Source organism: Spermophilus citellus, assembly GCF_964194105.1.
Source record: "Spermophilus citellus genome assembly, chromosome: 9".
In the NCBI taxonomy this organism is placed as follows: domain Eukaryota; kingdom Metazoa; phylum Chordata; class Mammalia; order Rodentia; family Sciuridae; genus Spermophilus; species Spermophilus citellus.
Window position 1 is genome coordinate 51,381,790 of NC_138191.1, and position 14,871 is coordinate 51,396,660.

Genomic DNA, 14,871 nt, shown 5'->3' on the forward strand with positions numbered 1-14,871 from the left:
CAATATAATGTAATTATTTATCTATTTATTTATTTGGTGGTATGGTGATTGAACCCAGGGCCTTGTATATTCGAGGCAAGCACTCTCATAACAGTGGTATATCCCCAGGTCAATATTTATTAATTTTTATGTGCTGCTGAGGATCAAGCCCAGATCAGGCCCCACTTTCTTCACCAAGGAGATTGGATTCCTATTTCATTCTAATTGATTGCAATTCTATTTTCTGATGATGGAAATATTTATATTGTGTGCCGCTAAATTATACTCTTTTGCTGGGTGTGGTGGCACACACCAATAATCCCGCCAAATGAAAAGGTTGAGGAGGCAGGAAGACTAGAGTCGAAAGCCAGCCTCAGAACACGAAATGCTACAAAAATCAGTAAGTCCCTGTCTCCATCTCAAACACAAAATAGGGTTAGGGAAGTGGCTCAGTGGTTGAGTGTCCTAAATGCAGTCGCCAATATCGGCCCTTAAAGGAGTATACTGTATGGCCTAGGTGGTTTTGTACTTTTATAATTTGTTTAAACAAATTAAAACAAAAGCTTCAAATGATCTCATGGAACAGTTCACAGACTCTGTTCTGATCTGTTTGTTCTCTTCAACATCCCCCTAAGATGGCAGAATCTCACATGTGTAAAAGATATCCATGAGACTCTGTTGTAATTTCCAAGTGTTTTATAATATAGGCACATGCTTTATAAATGCTCATTTTTTAAAAAATTAAAAGGAATGTCATCCATATGAGGGCTAGTCTATTTCCACCCATGTAGTTGTTGAATCTAGGAGCCTACTGTTTAGGTCACATGACACTCCATTCCCCCTTTTAAAAGGACAAAATAATAGTCCAAAGCTTTCCCCCATAAGGGTGAGATGTGCTTGTATACTTCCCAGTACCCCCTTCCCAGAGGCTGGCAATGGATGGGATAGTGACCTTTTCCCTGGACCATTTTCCAGGATTTTTCTTCATTCAGACTCCGCAGGATGAGCATCCAGTCCCCACCCACGCTGCTGGAGCTGGCAGGGCGCAGCCTGCTGAGCGACAAGTCCAGGGCTGTCCTGGATCTGGAGGACCTGCCCATAGAGCTCTTCCCACCACTCTTTGTGGAGGCCTTCAGCAGGGGACACACTGAGGTCCTGAAGAAAATGGTGCAGGCCTGGCCCTTCACCCACCTGCCCCTGGGGGCCCTGATGAGGAAGCCACAGTTTGAGATGATCCAAGTGGCCCTGGATGGGCTGGACATGCTGCTTGCCCAGCAGGATCACCCCAGGTGAGGGGGACCCAGGTGGCCTGGAAGGGAGCACCCTGAGTGCCAGGGAAGGGATGGGAATAGGTAGGGAGAGTGGGTGTTGAATTGTGCACCACAGGCTTCCTGTGCTGACAGCAAGGAGGGGTGGAGAGGCCTTGGCCATGCTGAGCCCCATCTAGGAAAGGCTTCCAGATGTGGAGGTGCTTGTGGCAGCTGTGGTGACCTATGAAGGAGGCTGTACCTGCCCTGCCTCAGTCTGTACAAGTGGGGGCACCAGGCTGCATTGGAGGGAAGTGGATGGAGAAAAGTGAGACAGAACGAAGAGGGGGAGCTGGGGGCAGCAGCTAAGAGGTGAAGAAGGGGCCTCAGGGCTGATACTCTGCTGTTGTTCCCGCAGGAGGTGGAAACTGCAGGTGCTAGATTTACGGAATGTTCCCCAGAACTTCTGGAGGATGTGGTCTGGAGCCGTGGTTGATGCCTGCTCACCAGAAGACATTAAGAAGAATCGAACATTGAAACTCGGTCCAGCAATGGCAGCTAAGCCACCCTTCAAGGTTTTCATAGACTTGAGCCTCAGAAAAAGACCCCTGGATGAATTCCTGACCCACTTGTTCCTGTGGGTCAGAGAGAGAAGGGACAGGCTGCACCTGTGTTGCAATAGGCTGAAGATCGTTGGGAAACCCACCAGCTACAACAGGAAGGTCCTGAGACTGCTGCAGCTGGACTCTGTCCAGAAGGTGGAAGTGCATTGTGCCTGGGCACCCTCCACCTTGGCTGCTTGTGCTCCTTTCTTGGGCCAGATGAGGAACCTGAGGAAGCTGCTTGTCTCCCAGGTCTATGTGCCTGCCTACACCTCCCAAGAGGAGCAGGAGCAGCTGCTTGCCCAGCTCACCTCGCAGTTCCTCAGGATGGACTGCCTTCGGAAGTTCTGTGCCAATGCTGTCTTCCTCCTTGAGGGCCACCTGGAACAGGTGCTGAGGTGAGTAAGAGGGGGTGAATATCCTCTGCAGACCAGTTACAGGAAATTGGCACCTACCAGCCACTGACACTCTCATGGTTAATAAGGCACTGGAAGGTAAATAACTCATCTTTAATTCCTATTGGATCCTGAAGCTAGTTTGCTTAATGTTTGTTGGAGCAGACTCCTAAATGAGGGTCCAGAGTCTGGGAAGTGCCACCATGCTGGGAATCCAGTTGGGAGGGACAAAAGCTAGAAATGGGATTGATGTTCCCTCCGTGGGATGTCTGTCCAGCAAAGGTGGTGGAAAGCAGGTAGAGAAGAGTGCTTGGAAGGAGGGAAGCCCCCACACTGACACCTGTCAACAGGGAAGCTCTGTGCTCCCCAGCAGGGAGCAGACGACCTGCCTCTATACCCACCTGGGGAAGGCTGTTCTGAACTCCAGGTAGTGATCCTGTGTGTAAGGGTCAGGAGCAGGGGTAGAAATCTTGCTGAGGATATAGGGTGTGTGCCTCTCAGAGGGTTAACCCCAGTGGATTTTTTTACATCCTGCCCAAATTTGTCCTTCATACATGACTCCCCATGACCTCCTGTGGCCAGACCTGTGACTTTCTGCTTTGCAGTGAGGAGGGGACAGAGATATGTGAACTCTTCTGTTCACAGGAGATGTGGTGAAAGGCTCACCCTGACATGGGGTGATGTGCAAAAGGCAGCATCCTAACTGTGGACATTGTCGGATCACCAGAGTGACTTTGGGTTTGGGCCAATTTGTCTTCTCCCTCCTTGACATTGATCCTCAGAACTAATGTCTGGTTTTTCCTTAGGCACCTGAAGACCCCCCTGGAGACCCTCTCAATAACCAACTGCCCACTGTCAGATTGTGACTGGAAATACCTTTCCCGATATCCAAACGCCAGACAGCTCAGACACCTGGAACTGAGGGGCATCAAACTGACCGATTTCAGTCTGGACCCCTCCAAATCCTGCTGGATAGCACTGCAACCACACTGAAGAGCCTGGACTTGGCAGCCTGTGGGATCACTGATTCCCAGCTCCAGGCCCTCTTGCCTGCCCTCAGCCACTGCTCCCAGCTTGTGATCTTGAGCGTCCATGGGAACCGCCTCTCTATGTCAACCCTGAGTGACCTGCTGCTTCACACTGCCAGGCTGAGCCAGTTGAGTGTAGAAGTGTACCCTGCGCCTCTGGAGAGCTATGATTCCCGGGGTACCATCCACCCAGGGAGATGTTCCCAACTCTGTGCTGAGCTGACAGCAATAGTGAGGGACTTTAGGCAGCCAAACATCCTTGTGTTCTGTACCATCCCCTGTCGTCATTGTGGCTCCAAGTTCATGTATAACCAGGGCCTCATTCACTGCTCGTGTCCAACAGCTGCCTAGTTGAGTGTGTTTCAAAAGTGTACTTCTAGGCAATTGTAGGTATAACCAGGATGTAAGGTCATCTTAGAGGGAACACAGAGCCCACCATTTCAGGAATTGCCTAAAGTGTGGATGGGAAAAGGAAAGTACAGCAGGGGACTCCATTGGAGGAAAGCCCCCCTAGGATAGGACCTTCAGGACATGTGTCTTTGTAGAGACATACATAGGGACCTGGATTTCTAGAGTGGGATTCAGGCTTGATGGGCACAGCAAGATGCTACTTTCTTTCATGGCTTGTCCATAAATCATCATAAATGAACAGAATCTCAAGGTTAGTCTTCTGCCGTCCTCTGCACTGGATTTACCTGACTTTCTAATGAAACCTTGGGATTCTCCAGGTGCTGATGGAGAAAGGAAGCATGGGGTACTTTGTGAACAATGAGGTTCAGCCCCAGGATATCAAGGTATTAAACTGAAATCTGGTTATGATGTGTGGGTGCTCTATGTGGATTGGAACATTCTATGTAGGCATTGAACATGAGCCATTGAAAGAAAACCTCTTCTCTGTGGACCTCAGTGCCACCTAGACATTCAATGCTGTTTCTTCCTCATGTGTCTCCATTTAGACCCAGAAAACTCAGGTCCTGGTCTCTGGGTGTGCTGGGCAAGGGCATCTGTGCATAAGACAGGCCCCATTGTCCCACTCCCAGTGCTGCAGGAAGTGTCCATGCTGCACAATGATCAGAGCCTCTGGGCCTCACCAAACCTTGCCTGTCATCCACCTAGGTAGTCTGTCCACAGTTAAACCTTTGGTGCCCCTTGAAGGTACCCAAATTCCCTTTCAGCAAAATAGTAGAATCATATAGGTAGATAACACTTGTAAATATTTCAAAATGAAACTGAATCAATTACAAGCTCTGGTGGGGGGGTGAGTTTAGCACATAACTAAGAGATCTTCCTCTAACACTTCCCTCCACTGAGGACTGGGCTGATGGGGTTGTGGAGTGACCTTAGCCTTAGTTTCTCATCCAAGGATGAGAACAATGCCCACCCAGTCTTCATTTGAGGTATTCTAAAGCTGCCTGTGGACATGTTTTAATTATGGCTTGAATAATTCTCCACACATAGTGAACTGGAACCCACTTTGATGTGTAAGCAGACTGCAGCTCACTCTTGGAACTGGTAGCAGAGCCTGGGTGAAGCACAGCTGGCCTCTCTGTCACCCACAGAGTGATCTTTGTGCCTTGCTCCCTCTTTATGGCACTTCCTTTTCTCCAGCTCTAAGTCTAGCTTGCACATGTGGGGCAGGTGGAAGGTTCAGAACAGCATTCATTTTGTTGTATTCAAGGATCAAATAAAGTCAAGGAAGATCTGCATAATGAGATCTGTCATCATGTGTTCCTTTATGAGTTATCATGGCTAAAAAGGGACTTGAAGGTACTCTGGTGCCTCCAGACCCATGAACACTGGAAGGATTGTGAGGGCACTTTGTTTTCTCAGATGCCTGGGGATAAAGCACTCACCTCCCTTTGAGTTTCTTATCTTTTGACTCTAGGTTAATTTGTGCTGTGAGGGAGCACACAACTGTAGGATGTCATAACAAACAGGACCTGGTCTGTAAGGGTGGCCAGGTCAGGAAGTGGGGACTGGGTTTCACTCCTTGGCCACTGAAAGATGCACAGTCCTTTGTGCACCTGTATCCAAAGACTCTACAGCCCCTTCTGGAACACTGGCCAATTTTACCTCCACAATTTAGAAAGCCCAGAAACCATGCTCTTCTAGAGAAATGAGTGAACTTCATCAAAGCTAACTCAGGGATCTGGGGACATTTCTCTGTGGTGGAGCACTTGCTAGCATGTAGAAGGGCCTGGGTTCCATCCAAGGCATCACAAATATAAGTAAACAACAAAAAAAAATCCAAAAATTATGTGACCACATTGGTAAGGTTTAATTGAAATAGAGCTGTCTATCTTAGAAATATTCAAAAAACAAGAACCACAACCCACATGAAAACAATGGAATGAATTCTTTAATTGGTCTGGACAGGTGGGTCAAATTGATGTCCTGAAAGATTCTCTTCCAACAACAATTGGAAAAGCTGGATTGGTGGTGCTCAGCTGTAGTTCCAGCAGCTCAGGATATGAGGCAACAGGATGGTGAGTTCAAAGTCAGCCTCAGCATCTTAGAGAGGTTTTAAGCAAGTTTGTGAGACCCTGTTTTCAAATCCTACCTGGGGATGGGGCTCACTGTTGTGTCAACCTTGGGTTCACTGCCTGGTCCCCAAAACAATAATAATCAAGTGTGAAAAGCCGGTTGCAGTGGCACATGCCTGGGATCCCAGGTACTCTAGAAGTTTTATAATTTTATTTCTCCTCCCAAATTTACTAACTGGGGCATGACCCATCCTTATTTTTTTCAGTCCCTTGAGATGCAATATTGGGCCATTTATTCGAGATCTATTTTCCTCATGAAGCTATTTCTTGCTGAGGACTTCCCAGTTAGGATTGCTTTTGCTGTATCCCCAGGTTTGAATATCTTTTGTGGCCCTTTTTATTGGTCTGCAGGCATTTTACACTTTCTTTTTTATTTTTATTTATTTTTCTTATTTCTTACATACATGACAATGTTTTGATTTCTTCAATGACCCATTGGTTGTTGGGAAACATGCTGAAGAATTCCCATGCTTTGTAACTGTCCAGGTGTTCCCCATGCTATGGATGCCATTCTTATTAAATTTATGGAGATTTATTTTGAAAATAAATGGAGAATGTGTCGTGTGCTGCTGAGAAGGATGTTTGCTCTGCAGTGGTTGGATGGGATGGTCTGTAAATGTATACCCTGTGCAGAGATGATCTGTCCAGTGATGAAAAGGGGAGCTGACTGGGCTGGGCATGTGGCTCAAGCAGTAGCGTGCTTGCCTGGCATGTGTGGGGCCCGGATTCCGTCCTCAGCACCACATACAAACAAAGATTGTGTCCACCAAAAAACTAAATAATAAATATTAAATTCTCTCTCTCTCTCTCTCTCTCTCTCTCTCTCTCTCTCTCTCTCTCTCTCAAAAAATGGAGGGATTTGAAGCCCCCACCGTTCTTACTGTGTTGTAGTTGACTTCTTCTTTTACATTCCAGTAATATGTGTTTTGCACATGTGGGTGCTCGGGTGTCGGGCACATGTATGTGTACAATTTCTGTCTCATGTTGCTGAATTGACCCCTTTAGCATGGTGTGATCACCTTGTCTCTTTTTATTGTTTTTTTTTTTTTTTTTTTTTTTTTTTTTTTTTTTTTTTTTTAAATTTTTTTTGATATTTATTTTTTAGTTTTCGGCAGACACAACATCTTTGTTTGTATGTGGTGCTGAGGATCGAACTCGGGCCGCACGCATGCCAGGCGAGCGCGCTACCACTTGAGCCACATCCCCAGCCCTATTGTTTTTTAATCTGTAGTCTATTTTATCTGTCAGGAGTCTAGCTATTCCTGCTCTAGGTTGGTTTTCTTCATGTGGAATATCATTTCCATCTCTTCACTGTCACTCTGTGTGTGTCCTGAGGTGAAGTGACTTTCTTTTAGACAGCAAGTGACTGAGTCCATTAAAAAAAGAAAATCCATTCAGTCACTTTACATCTTAAAATTAGGGAGTTTATTCCCTTTACATTCAAGGTTTTTTATTGAAAGATACAGAATTATTTCTGCTGGTCTTGTTTGTTTTAAGTTTCCTTCTCTGATTTCTCTTTAGATCTTTTTCTCTGTTTTCCTCTCTTACTCTCTAGTCTGTTTCTGTGGGTTGGTGTTTTCTTCTGGGATAAATTTGGATTTCCTTATTTGTCATTTGTGAACATGCTGTCATTTTTTTTCTTTTGGGCTTCCTCTGGGATTTAGAAAATTTTTACAGTTACCAAAGAGCGTTTTAAGCTGAACAGAACCTCCCTATGCTCTGATACCAGTACTCTCTTTAAAAAAAAAATCAAGTAAAAATATAACAACCTATTCCTCTGATAGGCAGAATGACAGCCTTTAAAACTCCACACCCCAAATTTTTATTCAGCAAAAGAACAAGGTACCCAAGTCACTTTTTCTTTTTCTCCTCTTTTTTCCCCCCTTTGGTACCAGGAGTAGAACCCAAGGACACTAAACCACTGAGCCACAATTCTAGCATTTTTTTTTAATTCAGTAAATACAGAGTAGTGGGGAATTGCTCCTCCAGGCAGGAGACCCCTCCCACATGGGTGTCAGAGGGAGATCTTATACCACTTTAGCCATGGTAGAGGGTACTTTCTCCTTCAGGTGTGTGACCCCTGCCACCTGGGTGGCTGGGGAGTTCCTATACCACTGCAGGTGAGGTAGAGGGAACTCTCCCCTCCAGATGGGAGACCCCTTCTATCTGGGTGTCCTGGGTAGAGGGGACTTGCAGCTCCAGGAGGGAGACCCTTCCACCTGTGTGTCAGGGGGAGTTCTTATACTGCTGCAGGCAGGGTAGAGAGGACTTGCCCTTCCAGACGGGAGACCTCTTCCACCTGGGTGTCTGGGTGAGCTCCTATATCTCTGCAGCCAGGGTAGAGAGGATTCGCCCCTCCAATGGGGAGACCCCTCCCACCTGGGTGTCCAGGGGAGCTTGATTACTTTAGCATCCAAGTAGAGGGGACTTGCTCCTACAGGCAGGATCCCCACCCAGCTGGCTGTCAGAGGGAGCTCCAATACTGTGACAGCAAGGGTAGAGGGAACTAGGAGCTCTTATATGGCAAAAGGTAAAGTAGAGGGGACTCACACTTCCAGGCCGGATACCTCTCCCACCTGGGTGTCAGGGAAGCTTGTATACCGTGAAAGCCAGGGTAGAGGGGACTCTCCTGTCCATACAGAAGACCACTCCCATCTGTGTGTCTTGAAGAGCTTGTATATGTCCACAGCCAGGGTAAAAGGGACTCATTGCTCCAGGAGGGAGACCCCTCTCACCTGGCTATGGGGGGGTCTCCTATACCCCCTCAGCCAGTGTAGAGGGGACTCGACTCTCTAGTCAGAAGACACCATAACCTGGGTATCAGGAGGAGCTCCTATACCACCAGAGTCAGAGTAGAGTGGACATGCACCTCCAGTTGGAAGACTGCTCCCACCTGGGTGTCGGGGGGAAACTCATATACTGTTGCAGTCAGGGTAATGTGAACACGTTCCTCCAGGCGAGAGACCCCTCCCATCTTGGTGCCAGGGCGAGCTTGTATTCTTCCTTGGCCAGGGTAGAGGGGACTCGCCCCTTCAGGTGGGAGACCCCCTTTCACCTAGTTGTCGGGGAAGCTCTTATACTGCTGCAGCCATTGTAGAGGGGACTTGCCCCTCAAGGCAAGAGACCACGTTCCAGTGGGTGTGGGGAGGAGCTCATGTATCTCCAGAGCCAGGGTGGAAGGGGACGTGCCCTTTCCAGTGGGAGATATCTCCCATCTTGGTATGGGGGGGGGGAGCTCCTAAACCACAGCAGCCAGAATAGAGGGGACTCGCCCCTCCAAGCAGGAGACCCCTCGAACTTGGTCTTGGGAAAGCTGGTAAACCCCTGCAGCCAGGGAAGGGGAAAATCACCCTTTTAGGCCAGAGACCCCTCCCACCTGGGTGTCAGGTGGAGCTCATATTTCCCAGCAGCCAGGGTGGAGGCAACTTGCACCTCCAGGCAAGAAACACCTCCCACCTATATCACCTTAGCCCAGGTAGAGGGGACATGCCCCTTCAGGCGGGAGATCCCTGCCATCTTGGTATGTAGGAGGGATCTCTTATACCACAGCAGCCAGAAAAGAGGGTTTTAAGCAGGAGACCACTCCCACCTGGGTGTCTGGGAGAGCTGGTAAACCCCCAGGGGTAGTGGGAAGTCACCCTTCTAGGCGGGAAACCATTCCCACCTGGGTGTCAGGGAAAGCTAGTATACCACTGCAGCCAGGGAAGTGGGGACTCACCCTTTCAGTCAGCAGACCCCTCACATCTGGGTATGAGGGGTGCTCCTATACCAAAGCAGCCAGAATAGAGGAAACTCACCCCTCTAAGCAGGAGACCCCTCCCATCTGGGTGTCTAGGAGAGCTGGTACACCACCTCAGCTAGGGTAGAGGGAAGTCACCCCTCTAGGTGGGAGTCCCCTCCTGCCTGGGTGTCAGGGGAATCTCCTTAACCGCTACAGCCAAGGTAAAGAGGGCTTGCCCTTCCTGGTGGAAGACCCAATCCACCTGGGTGTCAGGTGGGGCTCATATACCCCCGCAGCCATTGCAGAGGGGACTAACACCTCCAGGCGAAAGACATCTTCCACCTGGGGGAATGGTATCTCCTATACTGCCTTAGCCAAGGTAGAGGGGAATCGCCCCTCCAGGGGGAAGACACCTCCCACATGGGTGTCTGGTGAGGTGGGGATCTTATACACCTGCAGATGGGGTAGTAGCAAATCACCCCTCCAGGCGGGAGACTCCTCTCTCCTGGGTGTCTGGGGGAACTTGCATACCACTGCAGCCAAAACAGAGTGGCCTCGCTTCTCCAGGAGAGAGACCCCTTCCACCTGGGTGTCCTGGGGAGCTCCTATACCACTGAAGCCAGGGTAGAAGTGATTCGCACCTCTAGGAGGGAGACCCTACCCACCTTGGTGTCAGGGGGAGTTCCTATTACCTTTGTATTCACGTTAGAGAGGAATTGCACTTCCAGTTGAGAGACCTCACCCACATGGGTGTCTAGGTGAGCTCCTATATCTCCACAGCCAGGGTAGAGAGGACTTGTCCCTCCAGGCGCAAGAACCTTCCCACCTGGGTGTCTGGTGGAGCTCTTATACCCCAGCAGCCAGGGTACAGGCCACTCACACCTCCCACCTGGAAATGGGGATAACTCCTATACTGCCTAAGCCTGGGGAGAGGGGGCTCGCCCTTCCAGGCGGAAGACCCCTCCCACATGGGTGTCTGGCGATGGAGGGTTCTCATACAGCTACAGCTGGGTAGCAGCGACTTGTCTCTCCAGGCCAGTGTCCTCTCCCTCCTGCAGTTAGGATGGGCCTCTTACACCCCCTCAGCCAGGGTTAAAGGGACTCGCCCCTTCAGGCTGGAGGCCTTCCCATTAGGGTGTGTATGGAGGGGAGAACTCATATACCACAGCATCCAGGGAAGAGGGATTCGCCCGTGAAGGCAGGAGACCCCTCCTACCTGTGTGTGGGGGGGAGATCCTATACCACCACAGCCAGGGTAGAGGGGATTTGCTCCTCCAGGCGGGAGATCCCTCCCACCTGGGTGTGGTGGGTGGAGCTCCTATACCCCTGAAGCCAAGGTAGTGGGGACTCGCCCCTCCAGGCAGGAGACCACTCCCACCTTGGTGTCAGGTGAGCTGTTACACCACCACAGCCATGGTAGAGGGTACTTTCCCCTTCTGGCGGGAGACCTCTCCCACCTGGGTGTCGGGGGGAGCTTGTATACCCCCCCAGCCATGTAGAGGGGACTCGCCCCTCCAGGTGGGAGACCCCATAACCTGGGTGTTGGGGGGGGGGAACTCCTATGCCGCCAGATCCAGGGGAGAGTGAGAAAGTCAGCACTATTCAGATGACCTCCTTGGCCATGGAGGACCTCCAGAGTGTCATGGCTGGGACTCCCACTATGGCTGGGGTGCTACAGCTGTAACAAGAGGATAACCAAAGGCTGGGGCCTCCCCCCATCCCCAGAGGGGGACGAGACTGGGCGGAGCACAACCCGCGGCTGCAGGAGCATCAGGTCCAGGACTGGCAGGGTGCCTTGGATGCCAGCACCTTGGGCTGGGAGAACGCTCCATGGCAAGGTGCCAGAGGGGCCTGTCTGGGGCTTCGGGGCCTGGGCATGGCTGGCCAAGGCGATGTGGCTGGGTGTGGCTTCACACATGCTGGACATTTCCAGGGTCATGTGGTGCCTGGAGGCAGACTGGATGGTGGTGGAGTGGCCAGCGAGGACCTTGCTAGCCTAGTGCCACACCCCACCCTCACCCCCACCCATACCCCCACTTCACCAGAAGCTACTGAAGCCCCGGCACCAGGGCTCTGCTCCAATTTTACTGTTATCCCAATCCCTCAGCCACTGATTGTGACAAACACCTAAGAATTCCAAAGCCTAGCTCTATATATTCTATTGAGCAATCTTAATTCTGGTTAACTCCAATCTCAACCTGTATAAAAATCAAAGACATGAGCAACCAGAAGGAAACCACAAGTCTAGATGCACACTCTGCCTCCAGATAGGCCCAGACATTGTAAGCATTTTACTGTTTTTGCTGAATGTTAGCCTGACTTTAAGCATAGGAAATTATTAGACAACTGCAAAATGTAGACCACTGAAAAAGAGAGTTGACATATCTTCTTCAGTCAATGTCACCAGGAATAAGATAACAAAAAGAAAAGGCATTTGGGGTTAAAAAGATATTTTAAAACACACACACACACACACACACACACACACATATATATACATATATATATATGTATGTATACACACACGCACACGCACACACATTATAAGACCATATACATATATTTATATGCATATATAATGTATATATAAATAAATATATGTAAAAGAGTGTGGTCTTCTCCTCTTCCTCTTTATATATACAAAATTTATAATATATAATTTATAAATACATAAATATATAAATAAATATATATAAAAATATAATAATGTATAAATATAATAGTAAATAATAAATAAAATAATAAGTATATAAATATAATAATAAATAAATAATTATATATAAAATATATGTGTGTATATATACATATATGCTTATGTAAATATATGTATATGGGTATACACACACACACACACTTTTGAAATCAAAGACCTCTTCATGTTTTGTTGTCAGTTTTTGGTGATTTTGACTTGTTTATTGAAGACAAATCAATTGGTTTTTTCCATGGCCTACATTCTGCAGTTCTATGACAGTCTCCATAGAATGAAATTCAGTCTGAACTTTTAGCTAAGAACACTGTGCAGTTAAAGCTGTTTTCCCACCATATCCAACCCACAGGCAGAGCATCCTGTGTGTCCATCTCTCGAGGCTAGAACTTGTCGTTTGGTAATAGAAGTACCCACTGGGTCAGTCTGTGGAGTGGATACATTGTTTTCTCTGTCATTGTATAGCAATTTGGAGACTGGTACTTAGACAACATACAAATATTCTGTTCGGCAATGATCTTTCTCTAAAAATGTTACCATTGTTCAAGATCTCTATCTGTGTAAATTATATTTCTTTTTGAACACTAAAAATGTTTTAATTCAGTTCTTCCTATGTTATTTTCTTGGATGGTCTTGTGTTGTTAAAAAAAATGAACTTTTCTCTCTGAACTTCAAATTTCTTACATAGTTAATGTTAACCTGAATAATTAAAATGTTTTTGTTTATCACTGTGGCCTCTTGCATTTCTTAATTTCAATATTATGAACTTTTAGTACTGTGGCCAATACTAAAACATATTATTTTCCTATTTATATTCTAACCTCTCTGATATCATTTAGATTGTATTTACCATTTGTAGTGGGTTGCATTATTAGAGATTTTTCTCCATGTTTGTGTATATGTTATTTGGTATTTTGGAAGGGTCATATAGCTCATGTTTCACATTACCCTAACAACATTTGATATCTTTAGTTTTCTTTATTTTAAAAATATCATAATATCTGTTTTATATGTTTTACATAATATCATTCAATTTCAGCTCTAATGACCAGTACGACATCATGCATTTATTTCATGTCTACCCACAGAACCTGTGCCTTGTATTGTTATTCCAACCTAATTATCTCCCAGTTACATTTATTTCTCCCATCTTGTCTACCTATGGGTTTTGCTTTAGATAAAATCTTAATATGTAATATGTTAATTCTCACCAGATATTTAAAATTGAGTGTCATCGGGTCATCACTTTTTCACGGGAATTATCCTTAACATCTTCTCATGATAGGAATATGATGTTCTGAGTTTTGCATAATTGCCTTGATACATAAATATCCCAAAAGATATTTATGATTTTATTGTATTCGGTTAGTGTTGGGGATGGGCAAGTTACCTGTTTGGATTGAACGTCTACATTTTTCTACTGGGATTTGAAATTTCTATGAGCTGCAATGAAGCACTCTATAAAATTCAATATCCCCTCATGAGTAAAAAAAGAAAAAAGAAAAAAGAAAAAACCTCAACCAGTTAAGTATTGTAGGAACATACCTCAACATAATATATGATATATGTGACAAACACATTGTCAAAATCACACTACTGAATTGGAAGAAAGTTGAAGCACTTCCTTTAAGAGCTCTAACAAAACAAGGATCTTTACTATCATCACTTCTGTTCATTGTAGGCTGGAAAACAGAACAATGGGCCAAAGAAAGGAATAGTGGACATGCAAATTGAAAAAAAAAGGAAATCAAATGATGTCTCTTTCTGGATAATATAGTATATGGATAAAACTATCTGAAGACATTAGTAATTATCTCTTGAATCTGATAAACACACTTGGTAAAGTTGCAGGATGCAAAATTAACATATAAAAAAAGCATTGTTTTATATACCAATAACAGGCTAACTGGAAAAGACATTTTAAAAGCAATATCATTCACAATATCCCCAAAGAGTGCTTGGGAATAAATTTTCCAAAGGAGATGGAAGATCTCTAATAACTAAAATTATAGAACTCTGATGAAAGAAAGTATAAAGAGCACACACAGAGACACACACGTTTGCAAGATAGACCATGCTCGTGGATTGAATCATTGATATTGTATACTGCCAATGTAGATTCAATAAAATATATAGCAACAAATAAATAACATTGATCACAGAATTAGAAAACCCAATAAAAAAATTTATATGGAGCCACAAAAGACCCCAAATTACCATGAGGACCCTGAGGTGGCGGTGGAAGGGACAAAGCAGGAAGCATCAAAATACATGATTTCAAAACACACTACAAAGCTGTAATAATGAAGACAGCATATTAGTACCATAACATCAGACATATATATCTATTAAAAATTGAGAATTTAATTTAGAATTAAATTGTTATTTTGAGTTAAAATTTGAAATATTAATTAGATATTAACTCATGTATCTTTAGCCACTTGAATTGTAGTTGACAATTCCAAGAACATACCTCGGAGTATTAATAAATGATGGTGGGAAATATAGATATTCACATGCAAAATAATTAATCTCTACCTATGACCGTATTAAAAAATCAACTGAAGAACTTATGATGTATCTGAATGGTAGAATTCTTACTTAATATGTGTGCAGTCCTGGGTTTTATTTCCAGCACTGAAAAATAAATCA

General features: G+C 45.8%; 1 protein-coding gene and 1 pseudogene across 2 annotated transcripts in view; both read left to right on the forward strand.

Moving 5' to 3' along the window:
- Positions 1–14,871, forward strand: part of LOC308655491 (rho GTPase-activating protein 29-like) — a 631,986-nt pseudogene that overhangs the window by 580,379 nt on the left and 36,736 nt on the right. The window lies entirely within an intron of this gene.
- On the forward strand, positions 982–3,602 carry LOC308656785 (PRAME family member 20-like; the record flags this gene model as incomplete). The annotated part of the gene is made up of 3 exons (XM_081308150.1): positions 982–1,268; positions 1,645–2,218; positions 3,123–3,602. 3 exons carry the CDS (start codon positions 982–984, stop codon positions 3,600–3,602), a joined length of 1,341 nt encoding a protein of 446 aa, XP_081164276.1.